This window comes from Micropterus dolomieu, linkage group LG13 (genome assembly GCF_021292245.1).
Source record: "Micropterus dolomieu isolate WLL.071019.BEF.003 ecotype Adirondacks linkage group LG13, ASM2129224v1, whole genome shotgun sequence".
Lineage (NCBI taxonomy): Eukaryota > Metazoa > Chordata > Actinopteri > Centrarchiformes > Centrarchidae > Micropterus > Micropterus dolomieu.
In genome coordinates this window covers 8,022,809-8,043,632 of record NC_060162.1, presented here as the reverse complement: position 1 = coordinate 8,043,632, position 20,824 = coordinate 8,022,809, and the positions used below count along the sequence as shown (strand labels likewise).

The window sequence follows — 20,824 nt, the reverse complement described above, 5'->3', positions numbered from 1 at the left end:
TTTCTGCCCCCTAGTGGTTAAAATGTACAGTCTTATAACAAGTGTAATTAACATATTTAGTCCCAGCCACTTACATTCACACACACAGGCTTATGACTCCAAGCTCGGATAGAGAACACATTCTAATATATTAATTGCTAATGTTTGCTGCATCCGTTCTCAAGTAGGGAGTTGAGTGCCCATGTGTCCCCACATGTGTGTGTTGTCCCAGGCTAATTGAGCAATTTCACAGTGGGAGCAGCGGTGTTTAAGGTCACGTAACGATGTGCTCTCCTGGAGCAGTTAGAAAGCCCCCACTTTGATAATTACTTCGCTTTTATCTGTGCAGTAGCTAGAACTACTCCCAGACATGCACACAGCAAGGCACATATAGTGAAGCATGTTATGTTCAGATATTGTATACAAACACCCACGTATGTGAATGTTTTCTTCTACACACATGCTGTACCCACTCACATTCAATGACATACTCTTTTTTATACGTTTTTTTTATTTTTTTTTAGAAAAGGAGAAAACTTTGTGTACTGAGGGTCTTGCAAAGAAATCACTGGCAAGACACATTGTGCTTGTCATAAACAATTCAACTCAGTGATACCTTTGAGATGTACAGATGCCTGTTCATATCTGTCTATGTCAGTGTGCAGTTGGGTGCGTAGGTGGTGGAGTTTATCAGCACCAGCACCATTTATCTCAAAACAGTGACTTTAAATTTGATTTGAGGGTTTGGCTTAGAAAATGTGCTGCGCCCAGTACTTAGATTTTTCAGTTGTTTAAGTACAGATCCAAAGTTTTGTCTCTCTGTGCGTATTTGTTCATGCGTGTGTCCGCATGTGCTTGCATGCTTGATTGCACATGTGACTTGAACAAACGCCAACACTGGTGGCCCTGTCTGTTTGTCCCATGCAGACGTTCTGTGAGTGTGTGCCCAGCTCCTCCCAGCTCAAACATCGCTGGTCAGACTCAGAAACTGCCAGGGAGACCCCGGCCAAGGTAAGGCCCTGTCACCACAATGTACCGTATACATGCACACGCAGGCAAATACACGTGCATGCAGGCACCAACACATGCTTTTGTTTCTTTTTGTAATAAATGTGTGATGATGTTAAAACACTGTTAACAATTTATTTAAAACAAAAATTATTATCATTTTGAACATACAGTATCTTTTTCTCTGACAGAGCGTACTGTTCATCAAATTATTCCCCATTAGTAACCTTTAGAGCTGCAACTAACATTTCATTGGCAATTAATCTGCCGATAATTTTTTCTCAATAAATTTAATAATCTATAAAATGAAATGTTCATCATGTTTTCACAAAGGCAGAAGATATTGAAGATGAAGATATTCAATTTAATAGCCTTGACAACAACAAAAAAAATCAGTGAATATTTGCCATAATGTCTTGAAAAATAAAAAAAAGTTTTTGGTTGATTGTCCAGTTGATTAATTATTTAACTGTTTCTGCTCTAAATCAGAGTTTGAATAAGATTTTCCTGGAACAGTTAAACTATATATTATAGGTCGGTATAGGTTCCAGCAAACTTTGCACAGGATAGTAAGTAAAGTGTATTAATGGAAATCCTTTTATTCCTTAATTTATATACTGTACTGTATGTCCTCTTGTATATATATTCCACCAACCAAAAACAGGGGCACACTATGAATAGTGACTTGCTCACCTGCGCAGGGGATTAGGTGTCACTGACAGCGATTTTAATCACAATCCACTTTTTCAATGCTTTGGTGATGACAGTGCGGCAGATTATTGCACACATTACATTTTGCCACCGAGCAGCAGATGATGGCACAACCTCAGCTCAAGTACCCAAACACACAAGAATTCGAAAGGATTAGGCCCTGCAGATTCTTTGAACTGAGAGTACTGATCATGGCTGCGCCAGGCAAAGGAGCTTGATTGCATGGCAGAATTTGGGAAGAAGCGTTGTATTGAACACTGAGGTGAAAGTGTTATTTAAGCTGCAGGTGAATTAAATGGAAGTGGAATGTTTGAAAATCCCTCATTTTAATATTGTGAGTTGCTATGCATATGTGTGCTAATTCAGCATTTAAAGATGTTCATTCCTTTCTATGTAAGTTAATTGGGTAGTATCAACATGATATTCTTCCTGTGAATACATCAAGGCTGTAATCATAATATTATGTGTGTGTCTGTGTGTGTGTGTGTGTGTGTGTGTGTGTGTGTGTGTATAAACTGTATAGTATACATATGTATATTTGTGTTTGAGAAGGAGAATAAGAGAGAGAGAGAGAGAGAGAGAGAGAGAGAGAGAGAGAGAGAGAGCTTCCAAGACACCTGCTGGTTTCCTGCTTATCTAATGAGCAGACAAAGCCTTTCGTCCAAGAGCTGTCTGCCAATACTTCTGCGTGGGAGGACAACATCATTTTCATGGAGTGGAATTCTCTTTCATTCTCTGCCTCTCCATCAGAATTCCCCTGTTGTCCTCTCAAATCCCATAGTGTGGCATTTGTAGAGACAGGAGAGGATCTGAAAGTCAGCCACTAATTACAGATTGGGATCCTACTGTGAGATCGAGAGACTCATTTACAAAAAAAAGTGTGTTAAGAGGTTGTCTGCATCCCTTTCTCAGCATCATTACCCCACTACACCTCTTGAGCTGACTTGAGAGGTCATGTATTGTGTTGGTGCATGAAGCAGACTGCTGTTGTGTTTTATTCTTTTTGGCAATCAAATAAACAGCCTGCAACAGGAGCAAAACCTCCCATTCTCATTGTCATGCTGACCTTTTCTTCATTCAGTACAGTTTCTCTGACTCTCTGTCAGTCTGACCTCTTATAAAAGTAGAATTGTATCCAACTTGAAGCTGGACCAGTTCCGTCATACAATTACATTTCAGATTTACCAAAGAACTTTATTTGCTCTGCAGAAGTTGTATTTGGCAGTATAGCTCTGTTCTGAGACCCCCCTGCCAATCCATGTGCCCACATGGAAAACCATAAAGCAGGGAGAGCACCTCCCCGCCCATCCATAGAAACCACCACATAGAAAGCCCCAGGCAGAGAGAGCAGCAGCAAAAACCGCCCAAGGGTACAGAAAAGAGCAGCATCAACAACAACAGAAATGACATTGATTGGTCAGGAATAGTCTGGAAGGAGGAGCTGGGGTGGTGGTGGGTTACTAGCGGCATGCAGAGAAAGCAGCAAGGGTAGGCAGACTATAACAGCTTAAATAAGGTGCCTTGTATGTTTTTGCCAATGAATGCTTAGAGGGAAATCAGCTGAGCTGTTAGCTGATGTGGGCTGACTTTGACATGGGCAGCTATCAGCTGATGTGCTGCGATTGTGAGCTGAGCTTGACTTCGTTGCCTGCCTGAACTAACGCTATGTTCGATTATTGTAACATTTCTTGAAATTGTAAATTTTTGTACCCCCAGCATTTTTACCTTCACACGTACCATTTTGTATCCCAAGTGACCAAAATGTTACTATAAACAACAGGAATAATTCAATAAGATTTTAGAAATAATTTAATAATAAAAAATACAATAATTTTTTAGCCACATGCTTTTTCCCGTGTGCCACCCAGGTGCCACAATCAATGTGCTGCCTGAACTGACATCGCTTACCTTCAGGCTGAATTGTCAGTGCAAGATATCTTAAACTATCAGAAACTGTTTTAAACCTTGTGTCTTAAAAGATTAACATTTGAGAACATGGTATGGTATATCTGTGAAAAGTTTCATTACAAAAATGCACTGCTCCTGTATGGGAATCTTTGAGTGTGTAGATGTCTCCAAGTTCTGCGTGCATCTCCATGTCAGCAAAAGGGGGGCCACCATATATCTTTTCCATGTTAATTTAACAGTCAGTATGCTAGCAATGAATATTTAGTGCGGTGCCAATGATGGCTTCCACTGATGTCCTGGCCTGCTGGCGATAGAGCTCAGTGAAACTGTGCTAATGTTACATTGCTGCCATTTCACAGCATTAGGCCGTTATATATATATACAAATATACATTGTGTACAATACAGACACCCTGCCACACACACACACACACACATGCACAACCAAGCCCAGTCACACAGTCACAATCACTCAGCTGCACCTGCACTCAAACACACAAATGTCAAACAAAACTAAAAACACAGTTTGACATGCAAAGAGAGATTTTATAGTGCAGGCAGGGTCTACATGTTGAGTTAGAGCAAAGAGACAAAAAGTGTTACGTGAGGCAATACTCCCCTGGAGCTCTTTTCTGTGATGATGTATTTGGGTGTAAAAACAGGAAGAAGTGGGGAGATTGTGACAAAGCAATGCTCCATTTCTTTCATGTGTAATATGTGCATGTGCTTGCCTGTCTGTTGCAAGTGTTTGGCAGAGAGGACTATGGGTAAATGTATGTGCGTGTGTATATGCATCAAAAATGGATGTGGCATTAGTGCATGTTTTTCATCTAGCGTCTGCATGCAGTACGTTTGTGTATTTATGTATAAATTGTGTGTGTGTGTGTGTGTGTGTGTGTGTGTGTGTGTGTGTGTGTGTGTGCATACATTTGTACACATCTTCCAACCCATTTGGACAAATAGAGCCTAGAGGCAGTTTGCAGTGACAGTGCTTCCATACATGCCAGCGGTGTCCAGAAAACATTGGCCACATTAAAGTTGGCTCCTGCAGAAAAAACAATAGTGCATTAATTTAATCAATGTACTCAGCAGATCCAAGCCAAAGGGCTTTTTATATTTCAGGAGGAAAAATCAACAAAGCAGAAACATGTGACGAAAGTAGTAATTTTCCAATCACCCTCTCAAAAATAAATGAGTGATGTATTCGTGGGGCTTTGTTTAGACTGGTGAAAAAGCTCATCTTGTCAGATATTACCCATACAAACATTTTAAGCTTTTTTAAATGCAATCGTCCAGATTCATTTACTTTTTTGTTCACCATGTGTGCATTTGTGTGCATTTACTTGGGCCCATAATTGGACCAAGGAGGGGTACAACTGAGGTCTATATTAGAAATCATCCTCAGACTTAAAATAGGACCATTTATGTGTGAACAGACCAACACTTTATTGGCTAATAACAAGGTTTCCACATAGTGTATCCCGTGCACACTTGTTGTCCACAGAGCCCACATTTCCGTCCCCACATGGCCAAGTTGTCGGGGGGAATTACAACTTTTTTTTATTTCTTCTACCCAAAGACTGTGGGTAAACACATAAATAGGAGTTTTTTCTGGACGACACAATTGATTTTCTTCACATTAAAGAAACCATAAACCTCTCTCTTAAAGCGGACGATTAGCTGTCTATTAGTGTGCCTCACTTTTCCAATTCACATATTAATGAGCTTGCTGTCACTCACACTTTCACATACAGAAAACAAACACACACACACACACCTGCCCACATATTCTCAGAGAGAAAACATCCGCCTGTGTAGAAAATTAAAATCAGTAAGAGATCAGTTGCTGATTCATTTGGAGGACGATATGGGGGAGCTAGGCATTGTTAAATATGCATAGGTGGGCCATATTGCTTTCTCTGATCCATTGCTAGTTATCTTGACCTGAGTGGAAAAATTGACCTGGATCATAAAGGGCCATCATACAGGCCTTTTATAGTCCAGTTAATGGAGACTACGTTACTGGTAGAGGTCTGACTCTCTGTTGTACATGTACATTCTATTGGCTCTCTGAGTCTGACTTTTGTTTTACTTCTCTTCATAGTTTCCATTGTGGAAAGATAGAACATCTTTGCCTTGACCATGTTTTGCCCTGAAGTGTCTCAGGCTAGCATCATCTCTCTACTGCACCAACACTACTCTAATGACATACTGGGTGTTCGGACTTTCGATTTTTTTTTTTTAAAGAAGACTGCGGGAATCTACATTATGTTGCTACATAAATCATTCAAAACTACATTTTGACAGATGGGAATATGGTTATATCGCTGAGTACTGAGCATCTGGCATTCAAAATATCCCCAGTGATGGATGAATGTAATTTGTTTTTGAATAAGGCAGGTGTTATGCTGTAATTTTGGTGTTCTAGCAACTGTGATCCTAACAGCTACTTCTTCTTTTCCTTTCGTCCTTTCTTATTCCCCCCTCCCTTATTCCTTCCCTTCTTTCTTTCTACTTACAGAGGATGAGCTGCAGCTACTTGCTTTGCACTATCCTGCTTTTCGTGGCTGTATTGCTGGCTGTCACTGTAACTGGCACCATCCTTTTTATGAACCACTACCAGGCCCCACCCATGTCCGATGGCCTACCCCACATTTCCACCAATCAGGATGAAGCCAATGCCCTGGTCACTGTTGAGAGAGGGGATGGATCTCGTATCAATATCTTCATCGACCCTAACTGTCCTGACTACAACAGTAACTTTTTGCGCCTGGAGGGTGTGCAGACATCACTGCTCCACTCACTAACCGACCACGACTCTGACCTGAAGTCAGTGAAAGGCCAGGATCGGGCTCTTCTCGTCAGTCTGGCTGAAGAGGTGGCCAAGCTGTCAGCCCATGCGGGGCAGCTGAAAATGGACTATGAATCCTTACGCAGGGGGCAGGGCAGCCTTGGGCAAGACCTTAACACACTGCAAACAGAGCAGGGACGCCTCATACAGGTGAGACATGTACACACAAGCACACACACAATCAGTACAAATACCAGAGACACAGTGGACAAGCAAAGTTATGGTAAGGTCAATGAGAATACTACACGCAAGTCAGAGTGGAATGAGGCATAACATAACCCAAGAAAGAAGTTGATGAAGAAATTCCAGCTTAATATTCCCTTACAAATTATTTTATATATCTCAACAGTTGCTAAGACTGCCAAAATAATGAACAAATAATTTAATAACATGTTATAGCATGTAATTGTATCATATAATCATTATTAAGAAAATACAACTGCCTAACACGGCTCATTTCTGCAGTAGTTAAGCACTATAAAACTCTATTTGAACATTGTTCCATGTCCTGATATATACAAAAAAGGAAATATTAAATACATTTAATAGACGTAATATCCAATTCCTAGTGTAATTAAAAATGTGTTTGAAAACCCATGCGCTGTAAATCATATGGAATGGTGGGTATGCATTATCTCTTATTTTTGTCCCATCCATACATTAACGCATACACTTTCAGCATAAGTGGATATTTTGTGAGGAAAAACATGCCCACGGGGTTTTTATGAGTGAGCGCAAGGAGAATTGGTTGTGCAGGAAAAACAGATGAACTGAATCGGGTGTGCCAGACCCAAAGTCATGTCTTTATGTCTGCACAGAGTGTATTATGAAACACCTATCAATATGTATTGATTGTGAAACCACCTTAAGATGTGTGACAGCTCATTGGACTTGAGGGTTTTTTGTTGGTTAGTCTTATTTAGTGCAAAATCACAACAGCATCATAGATGCGTAAGACTCCACATTGGATGGAAACATAATTAGACCCCCTTTAGTTTTGCACTGTGCACATTGATTTATTGATGATATATTTCCTAAATGTGCATGGAAAATTTTCACACTATATGCTATTTTAATTTTGGCCCATTAGGCTCAGTGTCTCTATTCTGCAGTAAAGAGATTCATAGCTGCCAACAATACAGCTCAAACAACTGAAGGCATTCCACTTCTGCCAATCCTTTTTTTAAGCCAGGGTTCAACATTGTTTATTATCACTCAGAAACTCACTGAATTGGTCTGCTCTGCCTCCATGGGATAAGAAACCATGGGTGCTCATTGGTAGCACAATGGATGCAGAAAGAGGGTCTCTCCCTTCACTGCTGTTAATGTGGTGTAGGTTGCATAGTGCAGTGGGCACTGAGGCTAAGTGGAGGTGGTGCTGGCAACCCAGACACTCCAGGTGATTGATTTCCTCTTTGGAGGCAAGGCATGTGGTGTGCACATCCGCTGTTTCTGCCTGACACCATGGTGTGACTGTGTGATCTATGGGCCACCTGTGGCCAGGACTTCTGATTTATACGATGACACAGAGCTGACTGTGCCAGTGTTAGTAATGTCTCAGTGTGCACCACAGCCCCCCGAAGAACTGTTTCGCCCTGCTATATAGAGATAAACCTATCCACATGACCCTGGGGGGATAAGCAGGAGAATCTGATTGCAGAGGGTTTAGGACCAGTGTGTTTAGATTTGACAGACCGAGATTCATTTTTCACAGGGACTGTTTGCAGCCTCAAATGGAAAGGTGCACAAAAGCACACACATTTGCATTCAAATAAATTGCACTGATGGGAAAGTCTAGTGAAATATAGGAATATAATAATACATTTAACTGATGGTTAGGTTTCAGAGTGATGTGTTAGTCAAAACTCTCATACGATTCTCGCAGTATTAGTCTGTTTTCCCATTTCCATCTTTTGTCGGTTTGTTTCTCTGTACAAAATACACAACAATTCAAACATCTAATCAGTTTACATCAACACTGTAGAGTGAATATTTGATATTTCCCCATTTTCTGCCGTCATGACAAATCACATTTCTTATCACTGTAAACCTGTCACTGCATTGTTTTGAACAGGTTATTATTTGCCCAGTGTGTCCTGCTGTGTCAGCGTCTTCCCTCCTCCTCCTCCAGTTACCTTTGAATATAGGAGAACTGAACACTTGGGGCCTCTGCATGGCTTGATCTCCTCAGATTCACGGATGCAAATGGCAACAACATAGCCAATGATATCTAGATAAAACCTTTACAGACTGAACCAGATAGCATGATATTTTCCCCAGCATTAAGGCAAGTGTAATTTCACTGGAGCATGACATGAGCCAGATTAAATGTAGTCAGAAAAGTAACTTACATTTAAAAAGTAGTTGTGTTTATTTGGAACGGAAAGAAGCCAAGAATTAGATATAGCACTTTAACTACCAGTAAGGAGGGGGGTGGTATGTCTCTCCCTAATCTTAAAGACTACTACCTTTCGGCCCAATTAAAAACTATAGTTCTCTTGTGTGACAGTGGATATGAGGTCAAATGGAAGGAGATGGAAAGAGAATGTGAAAACATCCCAATACAGGCAATGATTGGAGATCATAAACTAGTGATGGCTTATCAGGACCACTTGAGTCCCTTTGTCTCACTCAACTTGCATACCTGGTTTGATGTGGTAAAGCAATTAAATTTGTGGCCCCCAGATAAAAAAAACTTAGATGGGTAGCATATGATACAGGGTTTAAACCAAACAGTTAGATTCTAGATTTCAGTACTGGTCGAAAAAAGGTATTACTGCTTATTGTATCATAATGAAGAAGAACACACTACAAAGCTTCCAGACACTAAAGGAAAAATTCAAATTGGAAAAACATGATATTTTCAGTTATTTACAACTACGGCAATATTCTTTAAAAGAAGTTTTGAAAAAAGATACAGTCATAGAATCCAATGAAATAATACAACTAACAATGCAGGCATACATGGGTTGTCCTAAATCAGTGGTTTCTAAACTTTACCAGGGAATTGCAAAGCGTCGAAGAACTTCTACATCCTATATTAAGGAGAGATGGGAGAAAGAACTAAAAGAGAAAATATCCGATCAGCAATGGGAAAACATGTGTGAGACTTCTTTCTCTACCTCTTGCTCTATGTATTGGCGTGAATTCTGTTGGAAGAATCTTGTCCGTTTTTTCACTACCCCTAAAATGAAGACATATCTAACATCTGCAGACCATAACTGTTGGAGAAAATGTGGGGAAGATTACGCTAACCACCACCACATCTTTTGGAACTGCCCAAAAATACGATTATTTTGGGGTTGTATTTTCAAAATCATGCAGAATATTCTTGGAGGAGAGATTCCTTTTACATGTATGACACTTTATTTGGGTGATCTACCAGAAGAAATGACAGGAAATGACAGGTATCTCCTGAAGACTGTCTGTTGCAGCTAAAAAAGCAATAACTCGGAAGTGGTTACAAACAGATCCACCCACAATAGAGAACTGGCTCGAAATCCTCAAAGAGATCCATGAGATGGAAAGGCTGACTTTATTACTGAGATTGAGGAATGACTTATACATTGCAAGGTGGTCAAAATGGAGAAGATATCTGTGTAGATGAGGGGTGTGGTTGACGATAATTTTCCCGATAAGTTGCCCGGTACTTTTGAAAGATGGTTTTACTTTCCTTTCGCTGTTTTTTACTTTACCAAGCATGGACATATGAATACAAATTATGTATTGCTGTACGAACCCCCCTCAAATGTCAAATGTCAATAATTTGAAAATGAGGTCTGGTACATGACTAATTGCACATGTTACAATGCTGCCTGGCAACAATGTTTCTTTGATGCACTGTGTTGTTCTTTGCTTCTGTTAAAGACTCAATAAAATTTAAGTGATAAAAAAAAAAAAAGTAGTTGTGTTAAATAAAAGCAACTCTCTAAAAACATTCCAATAAAGGAATTACCACACACACACACAAATACACAGTCATCCCGCTACTATCACCTATAGATGACTAATCAAGCAAAAACATATTTGTTGACAGTAACAGGACTATGTTGCTGTATTTACAAAAAGGAGCATGAGCTCAGTCAGGATCACAGTTTATGTAAACATTTTCAACACAAAATCTGATGAACTTCCAGCAAGGGCTGGGCGGTATATCGGTATTCCGATGTAATTTCAAAAGAGATATAAAATTAGACAATATCATTTATAGCAATATAGTTTGATGCTGAGTTAATGTTTTTTTTCGTCGATTTTATTCAACGTAGCCTGCTACTGATGGAGAAGGTTACCAGGAAGAGACTGAAAGAAGCGGGACACACTGACATGTTTGCAGCAGAGGTACATTAGGTCTAGTGTGAAGAGAACTGAAGGAGGCAGATTGAATAAGTGACTGACACTTAAATAAGCTCCTACAAATAGTAATAACAGGCCCCTAAAACCGACCCTCCCCACAGCCAACTTAGCAAAAAATACAGGTATATTTTTTACCGGAGTTCTGCCCAACAGTACCGGGATATGACTTTTTGGTCCATATCGCCCAGCCCTACTTCCAACCTAACACCCATACGTTACTGTGGTGTGAACTTTCAAATGTTATGAAGTCTCTTCGATGACTCTCAGGTTGCTGTCTTCATTGATCTTCCTCACGATAACAGGTGCAAACTTCTGTCAGTGGTCTGAATTACATTAAATGTTTGTTGTTGTTTTTTTAGCTCTGCCTAGCAGTGGCAGCCCTGTGCATAGGCAATGTGTGCAACAATGTATAATGCCCACAAGCTGGGGTGAGCATGGAAGTTTCATGCACTCATACATCCCTTTATTATCAAGAAAATTGAGAAGGGGTTATATTCCCCATAGCAGAAGTCCAGGTGACATAAATATAGTTCACATATTCAGCTCACTTGACTTGACATTCAGCAATAAGACTATATGCAGGTTTCTTTGAACCACAGGTCACAGTTTAAACTGAATGATGTGCCTGTGGAATGTTAATGTTTTGGACAAGTGACACCCACGACCTCTGCTAAGCATATAGGGTTGAACCTCTGCTGCTGTAGAATAGAAATCCATATTGCCTTAAGACGTTTATTCAGATCGACACAAAGTCTTCTGAGGACTTCAAAAACGAAAATTCACTGAGTGCTTGTTGCAGCATTTCAGATGTGTTTCAAATAACGTCATAACCTCAATAAGAGTTGATAATGATCAATGTCACGTACAATTTGGAAACCTAATTCAACAAAGACCATGCCAAAAAGATATGGATATGGAATATTTTATTGTATATTATGGATGGAGGACGGCTGAGATTAAGGAGGAATGGATATAAGTGTCCACATGAGTTGAGGGATGAGAGAATGAGGAAGAAGAGTTAGGGATGAAGACATTTTGTACCCTAGGCAACCGCACATGTTACCTATACCATGGGCTTGTCCTGGGTACAAAGGTATTTAAAAACCAAAACATGCTGTCTTCTAATTACAGAAACAATTTAAAATGTGTCAGCAAATTGAGAGATAAAAATAGAACACAGTAAATACTGATGAGGGATTATTGCTGAACTGAGACATATGGACAGAAATATTAAATAGCCATCCGACTTTATTTTATTAATAATGATTTAATTGCATAGCTGGACTCTTTGCCAACCACTCCTACACTAACCCACATATCAATCAAAAGCCTGATCAAAGATTAGAGGCTCTCTGTAAGATATGAATCAGATTTGCCATGAAAACGTTCCATTTATATATGAAGGTTCTGTCCATCAATGGGGTAATCTTTTATTCATTGTTTCTTTGCTTCAGTGGCCTCTTACATGTCGATCTCTGACTATTTAATCAGAGGGATACAGTAAGGTAGCGGTAGGACTTACATCTATGTGACACTGTCATAAAGTAAGTTAAGTCAAGTGTTTATTTCTAGTCAATTTAAGTACAACTGGACTGTTATTATCTAACATATAATATTTTCATTATCGATTCATCTGCTGGCTATTATCTTGATAAACCATTTAGTCTATGAAATGTCTACAAATAGTTGAAAAAAAATGCCCATCACTATTTCTCAGACCCCAAAACGATGTGTTTGGTTGTTTTGTCCAACCAACAGTCCAAAACCCAAAGACAGCAAACAGTAAATCCTCGCACTGGAGAAACAAGAACAAGAGATTTTTTCTTGAAAATGACAAACAATAAATCAGTTATAATAGTGTATTTATAGCGTTATTATAGTGTATGTTAGCCAGTCCTCTCAAAGCACTGATGTGTATGGGTCAAGCAAAGTACAGAAGTTTGAAGTTTTTCTCATTACATAGCAAACCTATTGGTTACTTGGATTTAAAAGTGAAGTCATGGAATAGTACAAATGTGCTTGAGGGTCTAAATTATTGGCAACTTGCGAGTCAAGAGGAAAGAGAGGGTGAGTTCTTGACTTCTTACTTTTTTTAACTTGCCAGTTCCAGCCTTGCAAATCCTGTCTGCTCTGTGTCTTTAACCCACAGGGAACATGTCTCTACCTTATCGAGCATACGACAAGGACAACAAAGCAAATTTGTTGAGTGTTTTTAAACAATAATTCAAGACACATCAGATAACAGAATGAAACTGGATTTAAATTACACTAACAACCAAAACAATACTGCAATACTACTTGTTGAGATTTGAAAGAAAACTCTTTCAATCCATCCCCTTTCATGAGTGTGCCACAGAAAAAAAGCTTGACTCACAAAAGCAAGGCTCCTTGTGTTAAGTGGTGTGGAGTGATTTTGTGAGCCAACTGAAAGTCTGTCTAATGAGGGCTAATTATGTTGTGATTTAATTGATGTGTCAGTCAAGGCTTAGAATTAAGACTACAGACACTCCTCTGCTTTTATCTCTCCCTTTGAACACACATACAATCAAACAAACAAACAAACACACAATGTATAGTATAATAAACGTAATGTCAAATTTGCAAAGAAGAATGGATACTTAGCTGCAATCTCATTTCTTAAATAATGGTAAAACCTTAAAGTCTTCTGTAAAAAAGCAACAAATTTGCCATACCACTCCACAAACTGTCTTCTCAAACAATTATACACTGAAAGCAGAAAACCCAGTTTTCTTTGCTTTATCCCGACTAGTTGCTAAGCACAATGGGCCATTTTTGGAGTGTATGCATGCGTGTGGTTTTCTTTGTACTTATATGTGGCCATGTACATAAATGTGTTGTTGTTTATGCCTGTGTGTGTGGGTTAAAGCCCCAGTGACCATGTAATATGATTGCAGTGCAGCTTGCTGTGCCTCAGAGGTGTGTTGCATAGTTATTGAGGCCAGGGGTTTCTGTCTAATGCAGTTTTAACACCTGAATATAGCTGCCCAGACATACCTTTGATAGAAGACTCTGAACCCCTTATATATGACTTTGAGCACTGCAGGTCTTTGGGTGTGTTTGTTCGTGTGTATGTGGAGGAGATAGGGTGGAGAAAGATGAAAGAAAGGCAGTGAGCAACATTGTGGGTATGTGAGAGCAAAAGGAAGAGTAAAATATTTCATAGTTTGTACAGATTGGGCCCAACACCTGGCGCATGTATAGGTGTTGGCTAACCAGGGCAATTTGTGAAAATGACCTTTCTGCAATGAACAGCACATAAAGGGCTGCAGGTAAGAAAGTGACCACAGCAGATCAGAGAGGTTACCCTGCTCTCTGCTAGTACAAGCACACGCATTCATCACCATCCTTCCCACAGGGCTGTATGTGTGTCTTTGCTACACAGGGCAGTCTTTTTGGTGTGTTTCTAAAAGTCCCTAAAGGACTACACTCCACTGTGGTTATATACTGCATTTTTAACCCATTAACTACAAATTTAGTTTGATATAAATTAGTTCCATTTTCCAAAGATTACCAAACTATTTTAGTTAAACTTAACCGCCTTCAAGACAGCCTTTGTTTGTTTTTTTACTTTTTCTTCCCTCAACTTATTTTTTCAAAGTCTCATTGTTGTTACATGGTCATAACATTGAGACCTCTGTGTCTTTGCTGGCAATCCTCTGACATCTGAGTCTGCTGTGGAAAAGTACTCCATCCACAAGCTATTAACATGGAATGAAATTCAGAAGACATACTTTATGCAAACATGGAAATTCTGAAATTTACCAAGTTAATTTGGTAATTTTTTACATTATAAAGAATTTTATTATTATTTTTCCTTTTTGTAGGTGCATGGCCATGCCAGTGTGATGTAACTGTCAGGGTTATGCTGAGTGCAGATAGGAATAGGGCCCAAATGCACAGGCAGGATGAGTTCTGATACTTTATTTAACGAAAAGCATACTCACTAAAACAGTGGCAGAGTCCAGATAAATCCAAAGGAAATTAATTGTCCAAACAAAGCAAATATCCAAAAAACAGGTAGTCCAAACAAGGTGACAAAACTAAAATCCAAACTACGCTGACTGAGGTGAGACAGTATCCACTGACTAAGGAGTACTAACAGCAGGTAGGGCGAGAGGCAGACACACTCAATGTGGAAGACACACAAGGCATGAAGCGGCACATGACAAGGCACAAGACAGCACACGAACACGCAATATCGATCCAGCAGACTGAACAGGCATTATATACACAAGGCTAACGAGGAGGGAGGGAACAACCAGGTGAGACAAATCAGGGAAATCAAGAAGACAGGACACAAGCTGGATAACAATCTCAGACAACTGACTAAACTTCAAACTAAAACAGGAAACAGGTAAACCGGCAGAGATGCTCACAAGTCTTTGAGCTAGAGTCCAAGTCAAGTCTCAAGTCTTTGAGCTAGAGTCCAAGTCAAGTCTCAAGTCTCTGAGCAAGAGTCCAAGTCCAGTCTCAAGTCTCTCGTGGTTATTACGAATGTTGTATCACCTGCTGCGTTCAATCCAGGTTACTAATAAAACTTCATAGCTATAAGGAATACTGTTAACCTGTTTTTCATTTACAGAGCACAACCATGTAATGTGCAATGCAATTAATGACAGCTAATTAAATACTGTAAGTCAATAAAACTGTGACATTACATAATCAACAATAAATCTGTCTGTTTTTAACTTACAGAGCACAACCATGTAGCATAATGTACAATGTGTCTACAATTAATAACAGCTTATAAACTACTGTAAGTCAACAAACCCTGTTGAGTTTCAAACCCAGTGTAAAGTTAACTAAATAATACTGTAAAGTTACATGGTCAACAATACAGCCGTAACCTGTTTTTAACTTACAGAGCACAGCCATGTAATGTGCAATGCAGTTAAGGACAGCTTATAAACTACTGTAAGTCAACACATCCCCCAGACTTTGAAAACAATAAACTGTAACCTGTTTTTAACTTACAGAGCACAACCATAATGTGCAATGCAATCAACGACAGCTTAAACTACTGTCAACACACCCTGCAGACTCTCAAACCAGTGTAATGTTAGGCTATAACTAAATAAAACTGTAACGTTACATGATCAACAATAAACCTGTAACCTCTTTCCAGCCAATGGCAATAATTAACATGATGGCAGCCAGCGGGACGTAAATGATTACGTTAACCAACCACCACAAGTTTGGCAAGTAAACAAACGTTCATACATCTTTTCATAACGAACGACAGTCGGAGTTAACCTCTTGTAGGTCGTAGCTGAAGCAAGAAGCAAGCTAACGTTAGATGGCCAATGCTGAGCTAAACATGTTCACTCACCACATATTTGCGTTCAGCGCTTCTTTGTTTGGGTCGTGTTGCATGAAGTTTTAAAGCCAAAGTTTATGATGAATGGCTCAGCAGCTGCCGGTGTTTGTTGTCCTCTCTCATGTGCGGCCGCGCGCAGCAGATGTTACTTAGGCAAGTTATAGGTAACGGAGGGAGGAAATAACGGCAAGCTCATCAGACGTGTTCTAAAAAATAAACATTGTTCACGAGCCCCACGCCTCGAGTCCGAGTCGAGTCTGAAGTAACTGTGTGTGCGACTTAAGTTGCACTCGATTCCGAGTCTCTAACTCGAGTCCCCATCTTAGTAAACCGGAAACCAGAAACAAACACAAGACAAACACCAGAACCAACTGTATCAAAACCCAGAGAGGACAGACATGCACAAGGACAAAACAGACCGACGTGCAGACCAAAATCAAAACAAACATGCGACAAACACCCGATACAGACCATTTCAAAATAAAACAGGAAAACAGACTAAACAGATATACATTATTTTTTAGACTGCTTTTATGACTATCTTAAAGTCATAATCCTTAGGATTTTAGTTCTGGTTGATTTGGCCACCCCTGTGCTTACTGGTGAATACTTCAGTCAGTTTTCTGTTCAAAAGTATAGTTATTGATCGCTTGAGACAAGAAATGTGCCCTGAGCAGCTACTTGGTCAGAAATTCCATTGAAGACGACAAGAAACTTATGTATTTCCCTAGTTCATTTTGGAGACTTCTTTATATCTGTACTTGTACCGATGCAAATATGTTTCCTCTTTAAATTGTCTACGGGACCACCTCCTGCTTTTCCATAATATCAAGTATATACAGCTTTGCACAGGATTGGTATAATTGCATTGTTAATAAATGTATATATATTTATATTTATCTATATAACTACATATGTTTCTCTCCCCTGTGTGTGTGTGTGTGTGTGTGTGTTGCAGCTGCTGTCAGACAGCCAGATCAACATGGTTAAGGTAGTGAACTCAGTGAGTGATGCTCTTAACGCCATGCAGAAGGAGAACGTGGGCCTGAAGGCTCGTGTCAAGGCCGACTTGCAGAGGGCACCAGTCAGAGGGGCCCGTTTCAAGGGCTGCTCCAATGGTAAGAGAAAGGAGGAATTGCCTGACTATCTGTCTGTCTGGCAAGATTGGATTCTTTCTTTGTACATTTGTCTGTTGGATATTTGGTTTTTGTCCCTCTCTGTATATATAATTCACACATCACTGGCTACCTATATGTTTGACCTTTTGCCACGATATTGTGATCAGTGTCGTGATCCCATTCTGTTTTATCCCCACTCCATCTGTCTGTAAAATTATATTCCAGTGTGGTCTGTCTGTCATCCATCTTACCACATATTCATTCAACCCAACTTCGCCTGGTGATATCACTATGTTTCCCTGCATCTCAACCACATTATCCAGTGGCCTTGGTTGAGATGTGGAATGTTTTATTGTAAATGAGAAATGACTTGAATGTCTACTAGGCTGTGTTGCTGAGAGGCAGAAAAGGGCCCGAGGCATCATCCCATTGGAAGGCTTTTAACAAGGCACAGTATGCCCAATGGCATTCCCCTGTTGGATTTACCTTACACTGGTAGCCAGGGAGCACAGAGTGAAGGCTGTTAATGTATGGCATACAGCATTCAATAAAAAAGTAGTAGAGAGCGTTTACGGTTTTCTGTGAACGACACGACTTGAGAATGTGGCATAGACATGTAGTAGGAGCATAGAAAGAGTAGAGGTACAACTGAGGTATATTTTCAAGCTTTGCTTTAAGGAACTGATCCAACTGGAAAATCAGCTTTCACACTTGCTCTCTATTGGCTGAATAACTTTAAACTTATATGTCTATATTTAAACATATCTATGTATCAACTGTAGCAATATATGGCTTAATGGCATTACATAGCAAATACCGAATGAGGAAGAAGCGGATTCACACTCAATTCCAGCAATATTTAAGTGAGATCTTACTCTTGACCTAACTCTAAATTATTTTTTAGTAATTTGTTGCATCAACCCTTAAAATCACAGAGAAAGTGTTTTGTTTCACCTGAGTTTTAGTTTACTATTGGAAAAGTTGCTGTGTAGGGAGAAGGCGAAGCAGTGCCGTTTCTCTGTGGGATGCTCTGAGGCATGCTCGGATGCATTCGCTCCCACTGAGAATTTTGGTAAGGTCATGTGTTTCTTGTGTGGAGCTTCCTTGAGCTGGGCGCTCTCGGGCATTGTCTGTCCCGGGTGGCGACTTCGGCTGGAGTCAGCTGTCTCCACTCCTCTCGCTGACAGCGGGCCACAGGATGGTGAGGTTTTCTTTACAACCACTGGGCTTGGTTGTGATGGCAACGCGTGCCTAAGTGGCCATCCATTTATTTACTCCATTTTCCCATGATAATGAGATAATTATCTCGTGATCTCGAGATAACTAAACAGTACTTTAACACAGTGGTTTGATGGTAATTTCAGTACGAATATCAGTGTCACTGGTTAGCTTAGTTTGTAGAGCATAGGACTCATACTCTTGGAGTTGTGGGTTGGATCCTCACGGAAGGCAAACTTTTTAATCTTTTTTGTAATCCCCTTCAGCAAAGTTCTTATGAAGAGACTGTTTCACATGCTTACAATAAAGCATGTGCTAAATTGTGTGCATCTTGGCGATTGGTCCACATTCATCAACCTATGGACTTTCCCCATCATTCCCAGGCAGAGGAAATTCCTGTGCTTCTCATTCAGGGGAATCCATTTAATGTTACATATTTCCTGACAGCTATTTCGGAACCCCTGTATTCAGCTATCACGAGAAAATGATCCCATTATCATGGGAAAATGGAGTAAAAAAACTATTTTAATGGATGACTGCTTATGACACAGGTGCAGCAGCAGACTGGAGCAGCTTCTTTAGGTTGAAAGCAGCAGCTTTGGAGTGTTAATGGGGTTTCTTTCTCTGAGAATTTGTTGGAAATCCATCGTTATTTGTGGCTTGGGATTCTGTTAAGCATTTGCCTCTACAGGGGGGCAGAGGTGGATCAGTGAGCACCAGGCCAAAACAAGAGATCAAGAGAGATGACAAGATGCTGCCACTTGTTTTGTAGTCTTCTGGAAAAGGGCAGTGGTATGTAGTGTCATGGAGTGAAAATTTTACTCCTCCCATTTTATACACTTTCCTATTGTAACCTTTGTTCTAAAATTTATAATAATAATTAAGAAAGTTGATTATTATGATGATAAATTTGTAATAAATAGTGTTATATCTGGCATCATGTACAGCATATATATATAGTATACAACTGTAGAGGCAATGATCTGGAGCCTGGACCACAAAGCAAGTTCAACATACCCAGAATATCTTTTCGTTATCTGGCTTCACAAAACCTAACAATTGCGATCAGAATAAGCAGTCACACGAAACTGGTTATCATCCTAGTATTTGAATGTGTTGAGTTAATGTGTTCTTATGGCCTGTATGAAAATTATTCTTTCAGCTGTGTGTTGGCGTTTCCACATTAAAAGCCTTGGGCACTGAATAAGTAGTGGTTCCAACTTCTCGTCTCGTCACAAAATCAGATTAATTTATTTAACGCACGCAAATGTGTTCCAAACATTGTTCTAAATTAACTACAGAGTCTAACTGAAGTAGGCTACTAAAGCCTTGTAAGCTACTACTTGACGTAAGTTTTTTAGATGTGACAGTAAGCCCACTTACTGCTTTACAATGTGCTTTAGATTTTTTATTTGGTCCCAAGTGTATAAATGGGTTTCATTTTTCTTATGTCAAAGTGGCAATTTGTAGTTTTAGTGGTGCAGTTTTAAGATTGCAAGTGTGTGTTCGAATGCATGTTTCAAACAGCTTAAGGTTGAAATAATCCATGCTCGTTACATGATAACGTTACATTTACTGATTTTAGCCGACGTGAGACATCGGCGTTAGCTCACCTAACGCTTTTCAGTAACTAACATTACTATTTGTGTATCTTTCACCAGAGGCTCAGCAATATTTTTAGTGAGCTAGACTGAATTTGAGATTATATGAGATTGCTGCCACACTTTATAACAGACTGTAGTAAGTAAAGTTACTGTAGTGAATGGTTCTTCCACTATGTTGTTGTCCTGCACCATTATGTTGCATTATTGTATATTATATGGTTCATGTAAGTTACAGCAACTGTAAGGTGGAGAAGCTGTGTACCTGAGCATCAGTAAAACATCAATAAACCTAAATTGAATTTTACGAAGCAAACAGCGGAAGATCTGTGCTAAAGTAGCTGGCTGCTCCTGCCTTGTATCACTATAGGCTAATATAAACAAATCGCCCATAATTTGCCTTGTAGCTTTACATCATTTCTTGCAGGCTAAATCAACACTTTGACATAATACCGGTGGTACACAGGATAGTATTGTTGATAATAAAATAAGTGATTTCACTGAAAAACTACATATAGCCCCTTTAACTTTTATTACAGCTACAATTAAAGTCAGAGAGAGTTTGAGAGTGTGTCTGTTGGCAAGAAACACTTTTTACATTATTTATCAAACAATCAAAAAAACATTATCAATATTTTCTTTCAGTCACATGAGGCTCATAATTCCTGAGCCTCTGAAACATTTAGCCTAATAAAGCAAAAGACATCATGATGATATTCTGGGTTATTCAATAATGAATT

The 20,824-nt window shown here is 39.6% G+C and overlaps 1 protein-coding gene across 1 annotated transcript in view; it reads left to right on the top strand.

The window, feature by feature from the left end:
* Positions 1–925: 925 nt before the first annotated feature.
* The window catches only part of fibcd1b (fibrinogen C domain containing 1b), a 95,531-nt gene continuing 75,632 nt past the window's right edge, over positions 926–20,824 (top strand). The window contains exons 1-3 of the mRNA XM_046067736.1: positions 926–990; positions 6,127–6,606; positions 17,106–17,269. Coding sequence (XP_045923692.1) covers positions 6,130–6,606; positions 17,106–17,269 — 641 coding nt within the window. The 5' untranslated portion in view covers positions 926–990; positions 6,127–6,129. The remainder of the gene's footprint in view (positions 991–6,126; positions 6,607–17,105; positions 17,270–20,824) is intronic.